General features: G+C 37.4%; 1 protein-coding gene across 10 annotated transcripts in view; it reads right to left on the reverse strand.

Annotated features, from left to right (window-relative positions):
- Nucleotides 1–6790: 6790 nt before the first annotated feature.
- EMSY (EMSY transcriptional repressor, BRCA2 interacting) overlaps nucleotides 6791–24473 on the reverse strand; it is an 80814-nt gene continuing 63131 nt past the window's right edge. For 5 of the 10 annotated variants that reach the window (XM_065944226.1, XM_065944223.1, XM_065944228.1 and 2 more), the window contains 7 exons: nucleotides 22912–23076; nucleotides 21043–21198; nucleotides 19987–20028; nucleotides 17314–17465; nucleotides 14865–15428; nucleotides 13415–13915; nucleotides 6791–9405 (listed from right to left, as the gene is read on the reverse strand). In XM_065944226.1, the coding sequence (XP_065800298.1) occupies nucleotides 9211–9405; nucleotides 13415–13915; nucleotides 14865–15428; nucleotides 17314–17465; nucleotides 19987–20028; nucleotides 21043–21198; nucleotides 22912–23076 (1775 nt within the window). In that variant the 3' untranslated portion in view covers nucleotides 6791–9210. The remainder of the gene's footprint in view (nucleotides 9406–13414; nucleotides 13916–14864; nucleotides 15429–17313; nucleotides 17466–19986; nucleotides 20029–21042; nucleotides 21199–22911; nucleotides 23077–24473) is intronic. The other 5 variants (XM_065944231.1, XM_065944225.1, XM_065944224.1 and 2 more) reach the window with 4 other exon arrangements.

The following is a 24473-nucleotide window of genomic DNA, read 5'->3' on the forward strand; positions in this document are numbered from 1 at the left end:
TCCATATACAACTACTGGAAAAACCATAGCCTTGACTAGACGGACCTTTGTTGACAGAGTAATGTCTCTGCTTTTTAATATGCTGTCTAGGTTGGTCATAACTTTCCTTCCAAAGAGTAAGCGTCCTTTAATTTCATGGCTGCAATCACCATCTGCAGTGATTTTGGAGCCCAAGAAAATAAAGTCAGCCACTGTTGCCACTGTTTCCCAATCTATTTGCCATGAAGTTATGGGACCAGATGCCATGATCTTAGTTTTCTGAATGTTGAGCTTTAAGCCAACTTTTTCACTCTCCTCTTTCACTTTCATCAAGAGACTCTTTAGTTCTTCTTCACTTTCTGCCATAAGGGTGGTGTCATCTGCATATCTGACACTTATTATTCTCCCGGCAATCTTGATTCCAGCTTGTGCTTCCTCCAGCCCAGGGTTTCTCATGATTTACTCTGCATGTAAGTTAAATAAGCAGGGTGACAATATACGGCCTTGACATACTCCTTTTCCTATTTGGAACCAGTCTGTTGTTCCATGTCCAGTTTTAACTGTTGCTTACAGGTTTCTCAAGAGGCAGGTCAGGTGGTCTGGTATTCCCATCTCTTTCAGAATTTTCCAGTTTATTGTGATCCACACAGTCAAAGCCTTTGGCATAGTCAATAAACAGAAATAGATGTTTTTCTGGAACTCTCTTGTATACATATACAATGGAATATTATTCAGCTTTTAAAAAGAATAAAACTCATTTTCAACAACATGTATGAATCTGGAAGATGCTAAGTGAAATAAGCAAGCTACAGAAAGACAACTACTGCATGATCTCACATATATGTGGAATCTAAAAAAGTATAACTCATAAAAGCAGAGAATAGCATGGTGGTAGCCAGGGGTTGGGAAAATGGGGGATATGCTGGTAAGTTCTTTAAAAAAAACTTCACTAAAAGGGTTCAACAGCAAATTTGAAAAGGCGGAAGATGGAATCACTGAATTTCAAGATAAAACAACTGATATTATCCAGTCTGAGGACCAGAAAGAGAAGAGAATGAAGAAAAATGAATAGTGTCTAAAGACCTATGGAACACCAGTAAACAGATCAATATATGCATTATGGCAGAGAAGGTGCTGGCGACCCACTCCAGTACTCTTGCCTGAAAAATCCCATGGACAGAAGAGCCTGGTAGGCTGCAGTCCATGGGGTCGCTAAGAGTCGGACACGACTGAGCAACTTCACTTTCACTTTTCACTTTCATGCACTGGAGAAGGAAATGGCAACCCACTCCAGTGTTCTTGCCTGGAGAGTCCCAGGGACGAGGGAGCCTGGTGGGCTGCCGTCTATGGGGCCGCACAGAGTCGGACACGACTGATGCGACTTAGCAGTAGCAGCATGCATTAAGGAAGTCCCAGAATAAGAGAGGAAAGGTCAGAACAAATATTTGAATAGATAATAACTGAAGATTTCCCAAGTTTGTTGATGAAGACATGAATCTACATATTCAAGTTCAGTGAACTTCAAGTAGAATAAACTTACAGACCCACATTAAGACACATCATAATCAAACTCTCGAAAGACAAAGAAACAATTGTAGAAAGAAGCAAGAGGGCAGCAACTTATCATGTACAAGGGCTCTACAATAAGATCAATAGCCAATCTTTCACCAGAAGCCATGGAGTCTAGAAGGAAGTGGGATGACATAATTAAAAGTGCTAAAAGAAAAAAAAAACTCAATCAAGAATTCAATATCTGGCAAAACTTTCAAAAACAAGGGAGAAATTAAGACATTTTCAAACAAACAAAAGCTGAGGGACTGAATTACCAATAGATCTTCCCTAAAAGAAATGTTAAAAGTCCTTCAGGTTGAAACAAAAGGCCACTGGATAGTAACTTGAAGACATATGAAGAAATAAAGATACCCAATAACTATATAGGCAAACGAATATAAGGGCAGAGTTTTGTATGCTAAATTATCAATTCAAGTTAGATTGCTGTAATTTTAAGATATTCCATGTAATTCCCATGGTAACCACAAAGGAAATATCTAAATATCTAAAAAATATACACAAAAGAATTGAGAAAGGAGTCAAAACATTTCACTACAAATAATCAGTTGACACAAATGAAGACTGTAATGGAGGAAATGGAGAATAAAAAGGGTATAAGACATATGGAAAACAAATACCAAATGGCAGAAGTAAATCCTTCCTTCTTAATAATTACATGAATGTAAATGGATTTAACTCTCCTTTCAAAAAGACTGGCAGACTAAATTTAAAAATATCTAATCTGCTATCCACAAGAGACTCACTTTAGATCTAAAGATAAAATAGAATGTTAAGTGAAAGGATAGAAAAATATATTCCATGCAAATGGTAACCAAAAGAGAGCTAAGGTGACTATATTAATATCAGAAAAAATAGATTTTAAGTAAAAACTGTTGAGACAAAGAGGCACAATATAACAATGATAAAAGGGTTGATTCATCAAGCTGCTGCTGCTGCTAAGTTGCAACAGTCGTGTCCAACTCTGTGCAACCCCATAGATGGCAGCCCACCAGGCTCCCCTGTCCCTGGGATTCTCCAGGCAAGAACACTGGAGTGGGTTGCCATTTCCTTCTCCAATGCATGAAAGTGAAGTTGCTCAGTCGTGTCTGACTCTTCACGATCCCATGGACTGTAGCCGACCAGGCACCTCTGTCCATGCAAAACAATTATAAGGATATATGCACCAAACAGAGCTCCAGAGTATATGAGGCAAATATTAATAAAAACTGAAGGAAGAAATCATTACACAATAAAAGACTTGTGGAGACTTCAGTTCACCACTTTCATCAATCATGGATAGAATATCTATGGTAGAATGAAGAAAAAAATAAAAGATGTAAAACTGGGACTTCCTTGGTGGTCTAGTGGTTAAGAATTTGCCTGCCAATACAGCGGACATGGGCTTGATCCCTTGTCTGGGAAGACTACACATGTCATGGGGCAATTGAGCCCGTGTACCACAACTACTGAGACTGTGTGCCCTAGAGCCTGTGTTCCACAAGAGAAGCCACCACAACAAGAAACTCACATATCACTACTAGAGGAGCCCCCACTCCTTGCATCTAGACAAAGTCTGTGTGAAGCAACAAAGATCCAGTGCAGCCAAAAGTAAACAAACATTTTAAAAATAAGTAAAACTGAAAATTCACAAATATGTGGAAAACCACATTTTAAAATAACCAATGGTTGAAGAAATCACAAGATAAACTAGAAAATGCCTGAGATGAATGGGGAAAAAAATCCCAACATACTAAAATGCATGGAATGTAGCAAAAGTAATGCATCTGGTAACTTTATTGCTGTAAATGCCTACATTAAAAATGAAGGTCTCAAAATCAATAACCTAACTTTACATCTTGGGGAACTAGAAAAAGAAGAAAAGTTAAGACCAAAGCTAGCAAAAGAAAACAAATAATAAAGAACAGAATGGCGATAAATTAAACAGAGAATAGAAAAACAATAGAATCAACGAAGTCAAGTCATTTATCAGAAGAGATCAATGAAATTGGCAACACTTTAAGTTTGAGCACACTCTGGGAGTTGGTGATGGACTGGAAAGCCTGGCATGCTGAAGCCCATGGCGTCACATAGATTCGGAAATGACTGAGCGACTGAGCTGAACTGAACCAAGTACTGACTCCCTCCCCAAAAGATGTCTATAAGGAAGATTCACATGCAATATAGTTCACAGTAGGTAACTAATGATAAGTGATTAGGAAACACATGTTTCTCCCAAAATGCCGAGGAACCTAGCAGTGGGGTGGGATGAATTCTCCTTGAAGAGATCTGGGCAGTCTTAGTGAAGGAGGTGAAATTCAAGCTGGACTTTGAGGAATGAGTGAGACTTTCTAACACAGCATAAACTGTGTGTGTGGTGGGGTACATAGGCAATAGACCAGGGTAGTGAAATGAATTATGAATCTAGAAACCTAAGCTGAAGCTATGGCTAAAAACCTTGAATGCCAGATTTATTCCACAGTACTGGGGAACCATTGTAGATGTTAAAGAAAAGGGACATAAAGAGATGAGACTGGCATCAAAAAAGAAATGTTAAATGTTTTTCTGTTCCAATGAACCAACATTAACTCCAACAAATATTTTGTAAATGTATTAATTCATTTTACTGGCTCTAATGGCTTAAAACTTTTTAATGACTTCTCATTGTTCTTATAAAAAATATTCAAGCTTTTGTTAACAAGCTGTAAGATCCATATAGGTTGGTCTCTCCTCTCCACTCCCACTGAACTCACTGCCCTTGCTCTCCAAACTACTGCCACCCTGGCCTAAAAGTCCCCTCCCACCACAAGGGTTTGTGTCTGCTGTCCATCTACCGGACATCTGCTGCCCTCCTCTTTGCCTATCAGTCCTCTTCCTTCAGATTACAGGTTAAACAATCTTTCATGAAGGAAAACTCCCCAACCTCCCCATTTATATGCTATCATGGCACTTTCTGTCACAGCATTTAAGTGAATAGATCTAGGTGTGATCTTTGATGAACATTATCTCCTTTGCTATGCTGAAGCTCCATGAGGACAAGGGCTTCTCCCCCAGCTGACAACTGTGTCCCTGATGTCTATGCAAAGGAAGTATACAGTAACTACTGATATTTTTTGGAAGAGAAAAAAAAAAGTCAGAAAGAACCACTTTGGGGGAAATTTGCTCACCTATCAGTTTTGTCTTTTTTTTAAAAGTAGGAATTATAATTCATTCCATCTTCTGCTGTTTTAAGCCCCTTAAAGCTTGTCCAAACTCACATGGCTTGTCAGGAATCAAACTTAGGCTTTTTTTTTTTTTTAAAGCAAGTATGTTTTCAGGTACACTATATACATAAGTAAGGGAGAGAGAAAAAGGCAAGAGTTGGCCTTCTCACAAGTACAAATGTACAGTGCTTCTTTTTTCAATATATATATATATTGAATTTATATATATTGAATTTATATATAAAATATATATATTGAATTCTATATATATATATTGAATATATATATAAAATATATATATTGAATTCAATATATATATAATTGAATTTCAGGTCATCAAACCTCACTTACATAAATGCTTATAAACCTGCAAGCAGAGGCAAAAGACTGTTTTTCACTGTCCTTTCTTGGAAAGGCCTTGCCCATATGGTGCTTTTTCACTCTACTTCCTCTTATCAGGAGTTTGTGACACATAATTAAACTGAGTTGAGCACCCCTGAGAGAAGGCATGTTAGGCTGGTGTAATGATCATCTTAAAGACCAACGCCAAGTTCCTCTGACATTCCAAAGATCAGTCCTGTGTCTGGTCGCACAAACATAACTCTTCTGTAGAAAGCAGCAACTCATGGCTCAGCATGATGCCTACTAGCATTTAACCTGTGAGGTTTGGTACATCACCTGTCTCTGAGTCCCCAGTTTTTTAAGTGGTAGTGGTACAAATAGTAGACTTAAAAAATAGATCACCAAACTTAGACTTACAAAATAGAGCACAACTGTGCTTGGCATTTTCACATAAACAATTTCATTTAATCTTCACAATAATTCTACGGGATCAGACTTATGGAAAATGTGACTTCCTCAAGTTCACATGACGAGTAAACAGAGGAGTCTGGAACTCAAAACCTAACCACTATTTCCTTTGCACCATCCCAGGCGCTACTGAAGTCTCCTATCACAGCAGTGTATTGAAATGTATTTAAAAGCATTTTCAACTATAAAGCTCTATACATTTTTAAGGATGTTAAGTAATTTGCTACATTAGAGATGAAGAATAAGAACCTGCTTATGATTTTAAGGGTGATGAATTAATTTCCAGAAAACTTACTTTTAAGAGTAGTAATATTTCTGTACTTCAAAAGTTCTCAATTTAAATAATAAAATAGAAAATAATTCAATTAAGAAATAGGCAAAGAACATTTCTCCACAGATGTATGAATGGCCAATAAACACATGAAAAAAATGTTCATCATTAGCCATCAAGGAAATATATATCAGGACCCTTCCTAATGTTAGCATAACTACAATTAAAATTACAGCCAGTATTGGCCAAGACAGAGAAACTGGAGCTCTCCGACACCGCTGGCAGGAATATAAACTGTGCAGTCACTGTAGAAAAGAGTTTGGCAGTTCTTCAAACTGTTAAAAATACTTACCACATGACCCAGACATTGCACTCCTAGATATTTACCCAAGAGAATTGAAAACTTATGTAAAACTTGTACACAAATGTTCATACAGCATCATTCCTAAGAGCCTCAAAGTAGAAACAACCCAAATGCCCATCAACTGATGGATGGACGAAATGTGGTAAATCCACACAGCAGACTGTTATTGAGCCATAAAAAGGAATGGGGCACTGACACACACTACAACATGAATGAACCTTGAAAACACGACACCAAGTGAAAGGCGATCGTCATAAAACACCACCTATTATATGATTGCATTTATGTGAAACGTCCAGAACAGGTGAATCCACAGGGACAGAAGTGATTAGAGGATACCTGGGGCCAGGCTGGTGGTGGTTTCAGGCACACAGGGTTTACTTGGGGGGCTACACAAATGCTCTAAAATTGACTGTAGTGATGACTGCCCAGCTCTAAATATACTAAAAAACCACTGAACTGTAATAGTTTAAATGGGTGAATGGTATGACGTGAAGTAATCTCAGTAAAACTACTAATTTTTTTAAATTCTGTAATTTTACCATAAACTGCAACTGCTAGTATGAAGGATTTATCAAAGTCTCCTTTAAAACAAATGGATTTTTCTTATTACTGCTTATAACAGTTGTTAGGGTTTTATTAATTTTGTAGCATTTGCATTGTAATCTTGGAATATCTTTCACACGGATGACGTAAACTTACATTTATGGACCTAAACATATGAAACAGTAAAAGAACTAATGCTAAGATTTTCAGTAAAAGGATGCCTAGAGATCCATGAATGGCATTACCATCCACCCACTAAATTAAGAAACCTAGGAGCCACTCTTCTTTCTTCTTTCCTTTAGCCTTCATATCCATTTCATCAGCCAGTAACCCTGCTTGTCAACTTCATAAGGGAAGGATTGTCTGTTTATTCACTATGGTACATACCTGGTGCTTAGCCTAGCATCTAGCACACGGAAGATGTTTAATTAATATTTGTCAAATAAATTGAAATTCATGCTGTCCTTGAGGTTAACAGCTTTTAAAAGAAAAAAAATCCTTCATTTGATAATTTGTTAAAATTATACTAATTTTTTAAAATGCAGACTATGGAAATTTCATTTGCCATTTTAGTTGCTGAAACATATTAAGGCTAAATTCTCAAAGGGACACAGATATGCTATGGTGCCGGAACATGCAGAAGTAGAACATAGTGACTTTATTCAAGTTTGCTGTTACCTGATCCACGAATATTTAAAAGATATTTTATTTTATAAAAACTTACATCTGTAAGTAATGGACTGACCGTTAACAGAGGGCTTAACCTGGAACACATAGATAGGTTTGGAGGCCCATGAACCCCTAAAAATTGCAAAACCTAACATGTATATTGGCATGTGAGAGTTTTCACTCTTTTTGGTGAGAGTTCAAAGTGTCATCAGATTTTCAAAGAAGTCTATGACCCAAAAGGTTAAAAGAATTACTTAACTAGAAACAATCACAAAGTCTTTTAAACAGGAATTTGTACAATAAAATAATACCCAACAGCTCCATCTATGGGTATGTCATTATCATGTAGCAGAAAGAATGACAACTACAAGAAATCAGTGCATCTGTGAAAGCTTGTGTTTAAATCGTCAGTGTCACTCTAGTGGGAATTTATTAACTATAGGATCACAGTTTTTTTTTTTTCCAGATATAGATGTAAAAATTAGGAGACCATTGATGAATTCTACTTTACAGTACTTCAGCACCAAAAAATTGGGCAGTTATGCTGATATATGTATATACAGTTCAACATTTGTCAGTCTTAAAATGCTTATTTATAGTGAAATCTATATAAAACCGTTAAAAACTTTTCTATTTACATTTTTTTAAAAAATGAAAAGTATAGTTTCCTTTGCCACAACTTGTCAAAACTGAGTTTTACCCGTTCCCACCCTCTTACCCTTCACTCTACTTGTGACAGACAGTGATCACAAGACCCAAACATATTGCTTAAACAAATCATGTCCTAAAAAGGTAGAATGCTTAAAAACATTACATTTAGAACTGTAAATGAACTTTTTATACATTTCAAAGGGGGTTAAACAAAGGTATGTAAAAGTTATTTTCAAAGTCTCAGTCCAACATGAATGTGCAATTTTTCAGTGTTAAGATAGCATCATGTGAATAACTTGTTTTCCTGAACATAACTAAACATTTCCTTTGGACTAGAAAATATTTCTTTTCCTCTGTTTCACAATGAAACATTTTCTCATAAGTTTTCTTAAAGGAGAAAGGGGGCAGGGGTGGGAGGTGGAAAGGGTAGACAATCCTGGCTTACAGGAAATTTGTCAGAAGGAATACGGCCTGCTTTGAAATGTTTACATTTAAATAAATAGAAAGCAAGTGTGCTGCCTAGAGCACAAAGGAACAACAACACAATAAATTAGCATACAACTGGTGAGAATGTACAAACCACCCAAAGAAGCACTTCCCACTGGTGAGGGACCTGATTTCCACCATCTAACAAGGATTCTTTAATGCCAGTATCAAAGAACTAGTTATTTTATAAAATATGAACTGAGGAGATGTAAAATGTTAACCAATTCAGCACTTGCAGGGATTTGCAAAAACATACAAGATTTTTAAAAAAAAACAAAAACTGTTCCTGACACACTGTTTCAAAATACAAACTATTCACATTCTCCTTTTTTGATGGTGTTTGCTCAGTAGAAACCAGTTGAGGAACATTCACAGGAAAAGTCTCTTTCCACTGCAAGACAAACTTTTCCATTAGCCATGGTCCAATAGAGAAAGAATATCAGGTCTTATGTCGCTGTAGATGTGCATCTTTTTTCTTTTTCTAAAAAAAAGTACATTCCCCTGTGAGTTTTATCTTGTTTTAAAATGCTACTCCTGCAGCAATTCTTGTTGAAACACCGCTGTTTCAGGGTCCACAGTCTAAGCATGGGCAAAGTGCTCTCTTTAGACATCAAAATTACAAGGGCTTCCCTGGACACTTGGTAACCAAGTAGGTTTTAAAGTGCACTCCTGTGTCCAAAACACTAGGATCGCTCAGCAGAACTCTGAGAGGGGCTGGGTTCAGTTCCATCTTCTGTGCTACTGTCTATGTCCTGCTCCATGGCCGTCTCATCATCATCCAACTGCTGACTGGTGAAATTGTTCAGTTCAAGGAGCCCGCTGGGCTCTACGACCACGTTGGAGCTGGAGTGGCAAGGAATAGCATACTGGGGAATGGCCTGGAAGAGAAGACAGAGGAGAGAAGCTTCATGGTTAAAAAAAAAAGGTAACAGAAGGATATCCTCAACAATAACAAAGACGGAAATAAGGAAACTGACATTAACTGGACAACTACTAGATGCCAGGCACTATGCTAGATGCTTAATATTATTCCCATTTTACAAATGAGGAAACTAAGATAGTAAGTGACTTAATCAAGGTCACATAGTTGGTCAGGGTTAATGCTAGGATGCCAGGATTCAAATCCAAGTCCTCTGCAACGCAAAGTGATCTCTCCACTCCTTGATGGTGCCTCTTCTAACAAAGCAGGCTGAAGTCCATGCCTAATTCAAGAGACAGGCTCTGAGGATATTTTTATTTGGTCATTAAGTAAATTTTAAATGTAAATGCATCAGATTTTGCTTTGGCAAGATGAATGATTAATCCACTGATACCACAATATTTTTAAGCTCTTTGGTAGTTCAAAGGTGAACTTATTTGTTTGGGTCACATAGTAACAATATTTACTGAAAATAAGGCTAGAGAGGACAAACAGTCTTTCAAACAATAAAAGTACCAAAAGATAAACACATATTAGGTCATATTGCCTTGTCAGATTCTTTTTTTCTCAACTTTATTATATACCTTCTTAAAAGGTATATCAGTCCATATCATACCCCTACTTAAAATTCTACAATTGTTTCCTACTGTTCTTGCTATAAATCAAAAACCCTACTGTGTCTCCAGCCTTATGCCAAACTCACTTGTACCGTAGGGTGTGTGCACTAGTTCTTCCCCTCTTCCTGGAATATCCTTCCTCCAAATCTTTACATGGCTGGTTCCATTCTTATCATCTGCATCTTAGCTCAAATGCTTCAAGTAAAAGGCTTTGAGAAGCCTTCCTTCTATGAAAGGAAACCAGAGTACTGGGTCGATCCCACCCCTAGCCCCTATTATGTTCTGTAACATTTTCTTTATTGATTTATCATCTCTTTGTTTTCTTCTCATCTTTAGAATGTAAGATCCAAGACAGTTTGAACCAGAGCACAGATCCTGACTATCTTTATCATTGCTAGATACCCAGAACTTTGAACAAGGTCTGGCATACATTGAAACTGAAAGTCGCTCAATCGTGTCTGACTCTTTGCAACCCCAGGGACTATACAGTCCATAGAATTCTCTGGGCCAGAATACTGGAGTGGGTAGCCTTTCCCTTCTTGAGGGGATCTTCCCAACCCAGGGACTGAATTCAGGTCTCCTGCATTGCCAGCGGATTCTTTACCTTCCCAATGAAAAATGTATCTTTAACATAAAAAACCTAGAGCAAAGTTGAATATCAGCATTTTGAAAATATACCTAACCAAAACAACCTTCTACTGAGGGGAGATGCAAATTTAGCTTTAATACTATCAAGAAAATAGTGCAAGATGCCTAGGCATTGATTCTAAAGTGGTGAAGTTTTTTGTCTTCCCTCACCCTCCTGCCCTTGTTCCATATAGCTGATCACTGTGAAAGTCTCTGGTGGGGTCAGAATTTTAATTCAGCTCTAGCTGTGACTTGCTGTGGACCTCTGAATAAGTCACTTCCCTTCTTAAGCTTTAATTTTGTGTAAAATAAGATAATTAGAAAATATATGCTTTAAATATCCCTACAGATCTAAATTCTATGAATTCCATATACATACAGACTCCTTCAAAATAGAAGATACACTCAACTTGTTTACTCCTCTATCCTTACACCTAGCACAGTGCCTGGAACACAGAGGTCAAATAATCCATGTGGAATGAATGAATGAATGAATGAATAAAAGAAATATGGATTATCTGTCTACAAAGTACTCAATATTAAACATGCTGAATTTTTACAGAACATTTTTCAAGAAATCAAAGAACTTCTGCAGACTTCTTTCACTCAAGTCAGTAGGTATTTTACTGAATGAGTAAAAATCAATACTTTGGGTCAAATCTAAGCATAACTAGTGAGACCTGAAAATAAATGTTTTAACAATCTGTTAGTGATGATTATAACAACAGGAGCTATTCTTATTGAGTATTACTCTATATAGGACACTTAATCAGATATTTACTCAATCCTCAAAACAAGTCTTTGAGCTGTTATTGTTTCCCCTTCATCACAGGGACAGACGTTAACTGTTGCTCAAAGCCACAAAGTAGGTAAGGATTACAGGTGGGATTCAAATCTAGCTATTTCTGACTCCAAAAGCTTGGTCCTTAATGCTGCTCTTCCCTCTGACACAGTGACACATCAACCCAGGATACAGTAAACACTAAAAATTAGCTCAGTATTCTTGCAGAGAACCTCCTCATTAGCTATCATTTTTGGTACATGAAGCAAATTACATTTTCACCCCTGTTCATGAAGTATAGAAAATAATTTCCACATAAGCTATTCAAAATAATTTTGAATTTAGTAAGTATATGAACTTAAAGAACTTAAACTCCCAGGGCCACAGTAAATTTTGGTAAAAACAGGAATAGCTATCATATATTGGGCAATCACTACAAGCCAGGTACTGTGCTAGGTGCTTCACCTCAATTTTATATAATCCTTATGTCAATCACATAAAGTAGGCATTCCTTATTCCCATTTTACTGATGAGGAAACTAAGGCACAGTGAGGTTAAGAGTCTTGCCCAAAGTCACAGAGTGAATAGCAAAGCCACAAAACCTCCTTTTCCACCAAACCCTACCTCTTCAGTGGAGAAGGGCATGGCAACCCACTCCAGTATTCCTGCCTGGAGAATCCTATGGACAGAGGAGACTGGTGCAGTTCATAGGGCCGCAAAGAGTTGGACACGACTGAAGTGACTTAGCATGCATGCTACCTCTTCAGCAGGAAAAAACACGTAACAAATTCATTTGGTCAACAATTATTTAGTTCACTATTTGTTTTGACAGGAACAAAATGCTTGAATAATTCAATGGCCAGATCTATTTGCGTTTAAGCATTTCCCCTATACTAAGATAAATCCTATCTGGGTTAATATCAGTCAATTTGCATTCTTTCATGGCTTGGGATCACAGGAAAGGCAAAATTTACTAAAGAATCATCTAAGTCACACAATATAGTACAATAAATACTACCATCCATAGTAAATACTAGATTATCCACATTTCAATAAATCCAAATTCTCAATTAACTAAAATGTGCTGCTCTGATACCTTCCAAGCAAAAAATGACAAATGTCAAGAAAAAAACCTGAAACCTTGCAAGGAGAGAAGGAAATAAAACACAACTTCTAAAAGCTAGTCTGGACCCAGTAACTCTTCAGTCTGGATTATATATGATGACAGATGAGTTTTAGAATGAAGGGAATGTGAGGCATAGGAAAATCTACTGTCAATGAATAATCCATCATGTTCACTAGCCTGTACTTACCAAGGCAGGAGAGTAACCATAATAAGATTTTTCAATAATATAATGATTGAAATAAAAAGCAAAGCTTTATGGTTAATCCCAAGTTAGTTATAAAATTAAATTACTAAGAAACATTCTCTTACAACATGGTTCTCTAGACATTTCAGTTAATTAAGATTTTATAGTGCTGAAAACCATATATTTGGATCAAGATCAAGAACTGTGTTTCTACAGGGGTCTCTGAAATTAACTTGAAATAGGAGTACAATCCAGTTATATCCCAGAAGTACAAATACTTATACTCTGGGCAAAGACTGAGAAGCCCAAAATTTGACCTGGAAAGTTGCTGATCTTATAGGTTGACTGCTGAGTCAACACTGGCAAGTGTGGCTTGCATCTATGAATCAAGTGGACACAAGGGCTCAAGGCCCTTGACTGTCTCTGAGGTGTACTGTTGTGACAATATCTATCAATTTTCTAGGATTCTGTTTCAAAAAATAATTATAAACTTGTATATTTGTAATAGGTAATAAGCCAAATTTGATCATCTCTTTGCCATTTTGGCTTGACTCTTCCTGTGACATCCCAAAACACACCAAACCCACAACCCTCAAGACACCCAAGATTTCTTGTGTTCCTTCTGATTCTTACCTGGATGATAATTTCTGCTGGGCTCTCTTCAGCTTTCTTTTGGCCTACATTCTGAATACGCATGAACTGGCCTGTCGCAGGCACTCCTGGTGCATCGATTTTCCTTGTCGTTAGGGGAGGGCCAACAGCAGATGGACTTGAACAGGACTCTCTACATTTCTGTTGCTGGGGAGTGGAATTCGCCATCCCTGCCACCACCACATGGGTGGAGGGTAATGATCCTGCTTCACCAGTGAGCACACTAGTGGCAAGAGCCTTCTTTGGGGGATCCACTACCAAATGCTCTACATTTGTATCAATCTGAGCTTCCATCAAAGACATTTTCAAAATGTCTGACACTGCTGTCTTCTCAGAGGCCTGAATGGGAGATATGCTTGTAACTGGTGATGTCAACTTAGGCACAGAACTGCCACCAGTTATCTTTGTAACTGTGGGAGGCTGGCGCCCCTCAAAAGTTATCTTTGTAACAGAGGATCCTTGGGTTATAATTGGCTGCTCCACCTGAAAACAAATTGGGGTTGTGTGTGTTACAGCTACATATCTTTGAGAAAACCTATCAAACACCCCAGACAATAATGGCAAAAGAAACATTTGTGCTGTATACTAGGAAGATATTTTGAAGCTTGGTGTTTCAATAAGAGGGCTGATGGGAAAGTATCTGGTTACTTTTAAGAAACCTAGCGAAAGAGGAGGGGTCAAAAGAACCTTTGTTCGGCCAGCCAAGGTTCATAGCAGTAAAGGAAAAAAGTCACAGCAGCCTTGTTTGCCTTGGGGTTTACATCCCCACACAGTACACCTTAAACCCATCTCAAGTCATTTCATATAATCTTCAGCTTTTTAAAATAAAGGTAGGGGATTTTCAATCTTTTGCTTCAAAATACGTTTATACACATTCTATATATATATGTATTTATAATACACACATATACACATACATCACTCCAAAGCCACTAATTCTCCCTAATATAATTTTTCTTTTCAATATTCACAGATAATTCCTCTGAAATCTAGAAATTTATTAACCAAATGATGGTGGTGTAAACTACAAAGGAAAACGGTCAATGAAGCTCCTTAAAAGACTGTAGTTTACTTATTAGCATTACTGCCACAGAAATAAGAGTTTACAGGCACGGAAATAAATACTTTATGCTTAAAAAATAAAAATAATTTAGGTATATCTATGCATTGTTGATCAATGCTGAAGTTATTTCATTAAAAACTGCCTGGAAATTCAAGTTCTGAGTGCTATGCTTTTTTCTTCCTATATTAGTGCGTACATTTCTTCCCTAATGTCAACCTTCTGATGTAGTAAAGTAATACCAGCGTAATGAGGCTTTTGAGTTTCCTCTTGCCAGGAGAATGCACCGCTAATCACGATAGGGTCGTGATGTTTTCACTTTTTTCCGTGAACAGAGAAGTTTAACTTTGCATGCTATCAATATTCCGTTACCTGGCTTGCCGGCTGTTTCTCTGAAGAGGCTGGGAGCGGCATTTGGCTCTGGGGGGTTTGGGGTTGCACGTAGATTTTTGGTTGGTTCGGAGCCTGCTGCAGTTTAGGGAGCTGCTGCGTGGTTTTCACTGCAAGCACCTGTACTACAGTCTGGGGGGGCTGTGCCATTAAGGTAGGAAGCTGCCTGTCTTTGGCCACCATGGGATGCTGTGTGTGCTGTACATCTGGCTTGGGCTGTGCTTGTTCTTGCTGGAGAGGGGTGAGTTTCTGATGCCTGATGGAAAGCTGGGGCATTTGCGGGAGTTTGTGCTGGAGCTGGTCTGCCTGCAGGTGGATGGTCTGCTTCTGTTTAGTCTGGAAGCACTGCAGAGTTTTCACTTGCAGCTGAGTCTGTTCCAGCTGTGGCTGGCTAAGTTTCTGCGGTTTAGCTGACTGTGACTGAGTCAGGGCAGATCGATAAAACAGACCTGTCTGAGGGTCTAAAGTGTCCATCTCTTCAACCTCGCCCTCCTCAGTTCCAAGTTCCTCGCTGTGTTTGGTAAAAGCAGTGTGACTGCTTAATGCCTAAGTAAAAAAGGCACAAAGTAAGAATGAAATAAGAAAAACACCTATATTGCTACATTTTCCTCAAATTGGAAAAGACTTGATTATGAGAATCATTCAAAATTTTCAGAAGGGAGAACCTAAGAAGACCAAAAAACTCTCAAGGTCTCTAAATCTAAAGGCAGCCTTAGATTGAGACTCTTAAAATTTCAACTCTTAGACATTAAATACTGCAAAAACTGGCAAATGTACTGCAGTAAGAAAAGTCTCAGAGGGCCCAGAACTTAAAAGGTAAGAAAAACAAGGATGTTCTGCAAGCACAGCACAAGATGAGAAAAGAAAAGGCTCCCTGGCTCAGGACATGAGCTCCAGAGCTGTTCATCTGTCCAAAGGAAGAATGCAGCAACCCAGAAGTGAGGTACCCAGAGAAAATCCAAGGTTCAGAGAAGCCCACTTGTGCTGTGCACCCATTTAGCACAGTTCAGGAGGTAGGCACTGTCTGAGGGCTGTGCCCATCCCAGTCTCCGCAGAGGGCCTCTTTGCTAAGGGTGGAGACGGGTGGCCAGGCCTACCAAGGTCTGCGTGATCTGCCCTCTGCCCCAACCCTCCTCGCCTAGGTTCCACGCCCACCAGGCAATGGCTTTCAGACACCTGGCTCCCTCCCAGGAGGGTAGGAAACTGTGGCAGCAATAAGAGCACTCCTGTCAGGAGAAACAGAGATGGCCTGATATCAATCATAATAGTGTTGGGAGGCAGCAGCGATCTGGAGTGACATGGTTAGAGCCAGCTGTCCGACCTCCCCGGGTGTCTTGAGAAAAGTCAATGTCAGGACAGCCAGACGAGGGCCAGACTCCAGGCTAAGAGCTGACACCCAGCAAAATCTCTGGCCATCTGATTTCCCTCAGTGACAGAAGATCCATCTCAATCCCATCCTTCCCACTGCTTTGTCAAATGCTACACATCTACTTAAACTTTAAAACTTTGAGATTCAATCGAAACTCTCCCTTATCTCATAATGACCTTACGCATACAGGTTTTTAATTCAACTATTTCTTCATGCCTTTCCAGTAGTTTGCCTGTAATTAGGGTCAACTGCTACCAGTTGAGTAATGATAAGTCATGCTTAAATCTGATATTTATGATATCACTTTATAATAGAGGCAAGAATCTTTAGATTTCAATCCTGGTTCTGCCATCCAGAATAGGTTATTTAATTTCTATGGGCATGAGTTTCCTCATTTGTAAGAGGGGTGATACAATCACCTTGCAGGCTCATAACAAGAATTAAATAAGTTAAAGCATTTAAAGCTCAAAGCACAGTATCTGGCACAAAATCAATATGTCAATGTATTTTTTACCTTTTCCCCATTACCCTTGGTACCACATTTTCTGTTTTATATTAACTCATTTTCCTTCCTGTTGAGTCTCTTCTTCAATTGGTCACATTCAGTAAAAGAAGTCAAATAATATTTATCTAGTTATTTTTAATGTTCCCATAAGGATTCATTATGAAAGCAAAAAGTAAAACAAATGTAAATCTCAGCATCAAACAGCTTAAAGAAGCCAACTTCTATTTCATTTGAAAATCTTGCCTCAGTGATAAACCCTTCCATAACAAGAAAATACACAGAAACAGTGACCAATTCTGATGTCATAGATTCATCTAGATAGCTTTACCCTTTTGAAATGTTAAGAGTTCACAGAAGACCCAAGAATACTATTTCTTAATTACTTTCTGGTGTTAAGACTCTCAGTTCATTTCCTGTACTCACCCCTCACAGATGAAAGAACTACACTAACACTCTTTAACTTAGTTATTTCCCCTCTTATAATAGGAGATGAAACTGAATCTTAATTCAGGAAGGAAGCAGCTACAGAAGGTAGAAGAAAAAAGAAGAGATACAACCTGCTGCATTATGTGGGTGATTGCTCCAGGGGAAGAAGCTGGGATGGACTTCACCACCACGGATGTCTGTGTTGCAGTCTGTGACTGAGCCACATGCTGGAGAAGGGTCCGCTGAGGCTGGGAGGGCTGTTGGGGCTGGGAGCGGTGGCTGACTGAAAATAGAGGAGGTGATGATATTTCTCCAGAAATCACCACAGCATCTGTAACCAGTAGTCATTTTAAACAATTGTCTGTGAGATTGCATCACAGAGAGAAAGTGTGGTACTAGGAGGCAGAAGACCAGAGTCTGCCCATTTATGAGCTGTGTAACTCTGAGAAAGTCACTTATCTTCTCTGAGACTCTGTGTCCTCATCTGTAAAATGGGAATAACAGAGCTATTATAAGGATGAGATGAGAAATGTATGTGGAGGCACTGTGAAAACTATTACCACAAAGGAGGAACAAATCCCTTAAAGCTACATCCTCCTGTGAGTTGCACTCTTTCTCCAGTGACCTTTACCCCATTAAGGTAACAAAACAACAATCAATTTCTGCAATCAAATCCTAGACTAATATTTTTAAGGATAGTGAGACAGTACACGTTATTAACCTCTTGATCCCAGTTCTGAATGTAATACAAAAGCCAGAAGCATTCACTCCTTTATATACAAAAGACATTCTCTCATATCCTAAAGATTTAGGAGGTCAAAGTGATACTGCAGAAACAGAACTGGATCAACAGTCACAACTGGATTCTGTCCCATTCTGCCACCAATCAGCTATGTGAATTTGAAGAGGTCACTTAAACTCTATGTTACTAATCTCTAAAATTCAGGTTTTATTTTGTCTATTTTTGTTTTCAATTAGGATAAAATTTCATTTCTTAGAAGAGGACCAAATGAAGTAATGAATTGAAAATGGTCCTTAGATTAAGTACCAAAATATAAAGTTAATAAAATAACAGAAAAGTCAGTGTTCTTTCATCTTCTCAAATTCAGCTCATCCAAAACAAATGAATAAGAGTACAGTTCAGGAAATAATTCCACCTCTTAAGTCTCTTGCTGGAAGGTCCCATGGAGTAAACTATACATTTAAACTACACATCTATGTTGATGCCAAACTATCACTTTTAATCAGCCTCAATTTCAACTTTTTAAACAGTATAAATACTCAACACTTCTTATTCTACAGAGCTTTAAAAATGTTTATAGTTATTGGAAACCAACTTTTTGAATCAGAAACAGATAAAAACAAATCTGTAAAATTAGCTAAGGATTTTGAGAATATCAAAACCTCTCAATAATCTATGGTTCTAATTCTCATATATCTTGATCTACAATTTCAAGTAGTAGTGGTTCCATACTTAGAAAAGTCATAGTCAAATGCCCAAGGATAAGATGATCACTACAAAATCAAAGTAAAAGTGCCATTGTGAGTATAGAACTTTAAAGCTATCCAGTGAAATACAAATAAGCTTCATTTTTATAACACATTTTATCTATATTCAAAAATGCCATTTTTCTTTTCTTTTTTTTTGAGCATTTTTCTAATATTTATTTATTTGGCTGCACTGGGTCCCAGTACTGCATGCAGCATCCTTGATCCTTGGTGCAGCATGTGAGATCTTTTCAGTTGCAGCATGTGGGATCTAGTTCTTCGACCAGGAATTAAACTCAGGCCTCCTACATTGGAAGCTCAGAGTGTCTGCCACTGGACCACCAAGGAAGTCCCACAAATGCGGTTTTTCTATTGTTGCTACATACATGCCTACATGTGATATGAGGTGTCAGGCAGCACCACTAGTACTCTTTTATAAATGCACCATAGTATCTTACTGCATTTCACAATAAGCTTTATATATACATTTTAAATTATGAGTTAATAAAATCTTTCACATGTGCTCAACGAAACTGGAAAAAAGGGAGTCATGGTTTGTATTAAAATAACAAATACTGAAATGATTTACAATATAACTGAGTAAGAGCAAAAACAAATCATATTAATAATATTAAAACTAAGCAAGCAAATCAATGAAGCGTTTTACTGACAGAAGCATCATCAGAAATGAATGACATTTGAAAAATAATAAATATAATTTCAGATGAAATTATCAGATTATATGGAACATTTTTACTGCCCACCCTAATCTTCATAATTATTACATTTATTAAGAAATGAAATGGATTTCATAGATGATCAACTGAAACCATTTAAGAATAATCCTCAAGATACTATAAATCTCTTCATAGTAATTCCCCAGAGTGCAGGTAAGTTAAAGAAAAATAACATCCACTGCAGAATAATACAAGAGGGTCAGGAAGTTGGCTTTGAAGTAAAAAAAAAAAAAAAACCACTCAGTGAGGTTGATGATATGATGGGAGAAGATTATAGAAGGGAGGTCACAGAGTAGATATTTGGAAAACAGCTGAAGTGACCTTTATCTGGGCCATATAAACACCATAAAACAGTCACTTATTTCTTTAAACAACTCTTATTTTTCAATGTCAAACTGCTCATTTCTGAGAAAGAATCTGACTACTCTGCAAAAGGAAAGTCTCTCTCCCTTTTACTGAGTAGAGCTTACCTTTCCTCTACCAGATCAGAGTAGAGCGCATCCATTAAGTGGTTTGCCCCCAAAACAATCATCTTTTACCTTCAGTCACTTTTACTACAAATGGATGCACACCACTTACCTAGAAGGGGAAAAGCAACCTCTGTCCCCTCATCAGTGCGCTCTGAAAAGGATAAGTAAGGGAAGATATCATAGGTCTTGTTATCTATTTACCGTTTGATAATCTAGTCTATCCCCAGAGGTTATTATCGATTTTCCCAACATACTGCCCTCTGCTTTTTGCTAAGTATCTCTAAAGAAAGATGCTAGATAGCTTTACATAATTTTTAATTGGATTTTCCCTTTTAGCAATTTTAATCCATCAGTCTTAACAATATCTCCTAAAATTATGCCAAAAAAATTCCTTTTCCACTTTGGTATTTACATCCTTCAAATATTTGCAACTCTATGTTCTCTTATGCTTAAGAAAACAGAAGACAGGTGTTCTTTATATATTGCCTCACAAGTCATCTCTCCTAAGCCCTAATTATTCACGTTACTACTCTCTGAACTCCTCCAAATCTCGAAGTAATAGAGTGCCTAAAACAGAAAGCAGTATTCCAGGTGTGGTCTCACCAGAATATGAAAGAACCTATTACCCTTCCTGCTCCACTTCTCTACATATGCCATCCAAAAATATCATCAGTGTTTTGCTGCCAGACCACATAAATACCTAATGTGCTTTCCATCACAACTCTTTAACTATTTACAAGGATTTAAAAGTTTCCACATTTTTTTCTTTACATTAAAAAGGGGGAGGAGGGTTGAATTTTACACCTTCTTTCTCCCTTGACCCACCTCCTCTTCCCCAAAACTAAAAAATCCAAATGTATATGAGTGTTTATTCCCCTAGAAAAGATATTCTATCCTCTCACTACCAGTGCTGCCTGATGTTCACAGATATTCTTTAAGGCCAACTACAGTTTTATATTACTTGCAAACTTTGTAAAATCTATCAATCTTCTCCCTCTAATCATTAAAGACAGGGTAAATCCCAAAGACAATGTGAATCTGTTCTCAGAGAAAACTGGAAGAGATGGAGAAATATAAAAAATATATTTTCCCCCAAACAATCATCCCATGAAATCCAGAAAGGTGGCACTCCTACCTTAATACTACTTTTTAAAAGGACACCTACCAGTAGTGATGTATTCAGCAACTAGTTCTGACTCTACCACCGCAATTGATGGGCTTTCAGGAGAATGTCTCTTTTCCTGGGTCATCTGAATAGGCACTGCCATTTGACTCAGGTCAATAGTGGGTTGTCTTGGTTTAGATTCCAATTTTTCCTTCACTGTATAAAAAAGTCAGGGGAAAAATTAACTTTATTACAAACAAGTACTAAAACCAGAGTTGTTCATGGAAAAATGAACAAGACCTCTGGGGTGCCACATGGGCAGTGACTAAGAAGCTAGGAAGTTGAAAACAAAAGAGCAGACTACTGTATGGCTATAGAGTGCACAACTTGTACAACCATACTCAGTAGCACAGCAAGAACTCATATGCGTTCAGACTAAAATCTCCCCCCTATTATCACCAGGCCAAACCACTGGATCTGTTTCCCTTGTACACACTCCCTTTAGAACATTTCCTTTACCCTTAGTCAAGGCAGTACCTGGTATTCTTGAGTTCACCAACCTGAAAACAAAGGGTGAGTAAGCAGTACATAGCATTATTTGCTCCAGGACACAACTGCCCAGAAAAGCACAACACAGTGACCAGTTTAATTTGATCTATTAAAAATTCAAGATAATCCCCAAAGAAATGTTACATTTTTATGACTCTTGAAGAATAAAAATATTCATTGTTAGGAAAATATGGTCTCTCTGTTCCTGCAAAAATGTCTATGGAATGGTCTGGAATCAAGAATGGTTTCCATGGATAGAATAACTTTCTAAATTATCACCTTTTCTACAAAATTATTTGGTTTCCACCCTCTATAAGGCATTAACGGAAATAGTTGAGTATGTCAAAGACAAGGAGCTAAGGAAATGCCTAAAGCCAAAAATAACACCAATAAAAAAATCAAAGACTTAAAATAAATGCTAGTATTCTTTGGGTAGTGTACAGTGGATGTTACAACAAACAGTAACCAGTAATTAAGTCCAGTAAGCAATCATTCAGGTTATTCTCACCAAAGCATAAAATGTGATAAAATCAAGATAATCATTTAAAGAAAGTAAAACAAAACCAAAGGAATACAAAAGTCACCCCACAAGTAGAGACGACACTGAACTGAGAATCAAAAGACATGGAATCTCACTCTGCCACTAGCCAACTGGATAACCTCTCTAGGTCTCAGTATGTTTATCCATAATGAAATGGTTGGACGAGATCATCACTAAGGTCCCCTAAGAACTCTGACAATATCTGATCTATTATAATAGAAAAGTCAGTATAACTAACACAGTTTTGCCCAGAGTTTATAGAAGATATTTAGTAACTGGAAATACTGACTGGATCTTGCTAAATGAGAACAGCTTTGCATGGAAGCTCAGGTTCTTAAATTATACAAAGAAGTATGAAGATAAAAAAAAAATTAGAATGTTAGCAAGGCCCTTAATGTTTTATGACCACAAAACTGTTCCACCAATATCAAGCAGGATGGCAGAAGCCCTCCAATTTGCCTTCTACTATTCTTGAATAGAATTGGCAAATGTACTGCATTTGTCTTTGTGCTTAGAAATCAATAGACCTACTTCTTTCTGGTGACAAAAGGCAACAGGTTTGTCCATTTTGAGCAGGAGAGAGAGAAGAAAAGAACTGTGCTGTTTTTTCTTCTTTCTTCTGATAGAAACAATAGACTACAGTCTATCTATCCTTCAGTACTCCTGTGAACATCTTAATGAACTGACAAGTAAACAGACTGAACCAATGATTATAGACAAGTCCAGAGGGGGGAAATGTGCTCAAATAATAACAAAGAAAATATAACAGTAGTAGTATTTTAGCACAACCCATCTCTAGAGAAAACATGCTTCATTCAACTGAGCATGTGAATTCATACCTGTTGTCTGTTGGAGTTCTAACAGAGCTTTGATTGTTGAAGTAGCTGATTGTGATTCACTGGATACATCCTGATAAATTATGGTGGGGCTAGTCTCCATTGCAATCTCATGTTCTGACCAATCCTGACGCCGGGAAGCAATTACATGAACTACAGGCTGGGAATCTGTTTTATATTAGTTAAAAAAAAAAAACCCTATAAACAAAGTTTCTCTTAAAAAAAAAAAAAAAACAATTTGTTCTTTTTCAAAAATCTTTGTTTTACTACAAACTTCATGCTTTATCTCCCCAAAAAGACTGTAAGCTCCCAGAGGGTATAATGTCTTTCATGTCTGTATTCATTTATTCATTCATTCATTGATTCAACAGACTGGGCACCTATGTGCCAGTCTACATTTGGCACTGAGGATATAAAGGAGCTCACAGAATAATCAAAGGACGCTCAAGAAGCACACAATCTGGTTGGAGAGACAGACATGTAAAGAGACAAATTACAATTCAATGTTATAACTGCTATAATAAATAGGTGTGCATTTCTGTAGGTGGGTGCATGTCCATGTACCATAAGAACGAAATGCAGTATGAGTCTTATTTTCCCCAATGCATCTAAAAATGTGTTCTGTATTACAACCTGAGCATTCAGTCAACACTTATTGGAGTCACTGAAAGGAAATCCTGTCCACTGACAAGAAAAATGGATAAATGATCTAGAAGCAGCATGATATAATAGGACACGTATAACATTCAGAATTCAAAGTCTTAGGTTACAGTCCCAGCTCTATCAATTACCAGCAAGTTGATTCTTTGGGTCTTAGTATCATTATTTCTAAAATGACAACACTAAATTTACCTCTCTACCTCACAGGCTTTCTGAGGATATAATGAAATAATATATGTAAAAGAGCTTTATAAACTATGAAGGGCAATAGAAATGTTTTATTGTTGTTGTTGTTCTGGTTGCGGCCTGAAAATTTCTCAATTCTAAGCCTTTTTGTTAGTCTTAAAATAAATTATAGGCCTAACTAACTCAAGGCTTATTGTATTCATGCTATATAAGTATGCATGTAAATATTAGACACATCAAATCAAACAACAAATCATTTGAGTTTTCCATCTACAGAGTAAGTAGATGGAATAAACAGTATAAGTGTAGTATACACTACACTACTGTTAAGTTCCTAAACTCCTTGGTCCAAGATACCACATAGAAATTACACAGGCTATAAAAGCATGACTCCTACTCCCAAGTTTAGATTCTAATCGAGGAGACATAAAATGTGTGTGTGTGTGTGTGTGTGTGTGTGTGTGTAGCTTTGTATCCTGGGATAAAGTCAAATGATTAGGGCAATTATATAATAGAAAGAAAAAGACTACTATGAATTGGAATGGTCAGTGAAAGTATCACAGAAAATAACTCATGCAGCCCCAAAACCAAGAATAAATACAACTTAAGTTCACCCTTCTATGAATTTTTTATTTTTGAAAACCACAAAGTTGTTCAAAAAGGTTGAAGCAGCAGGAATGACCCTTCAAAAATAAAAACAAAAAACCTATCTTCCCCAA

This window comes from Muntiacus reevesi, chromosome 9 (assembly GCF_963930625.1).
Source record: "Muntiacus reevesi chromosome 9, mMunRee1.1, whole genome shotgun sequence".
In the NCBI taxonomy this organism is placed as follows: Eukaryota; Metazoa; Chordata; class Mammalia; order Artiodactyla; family Cervidae; genus Muntiacus; species Muntiacus reevesi.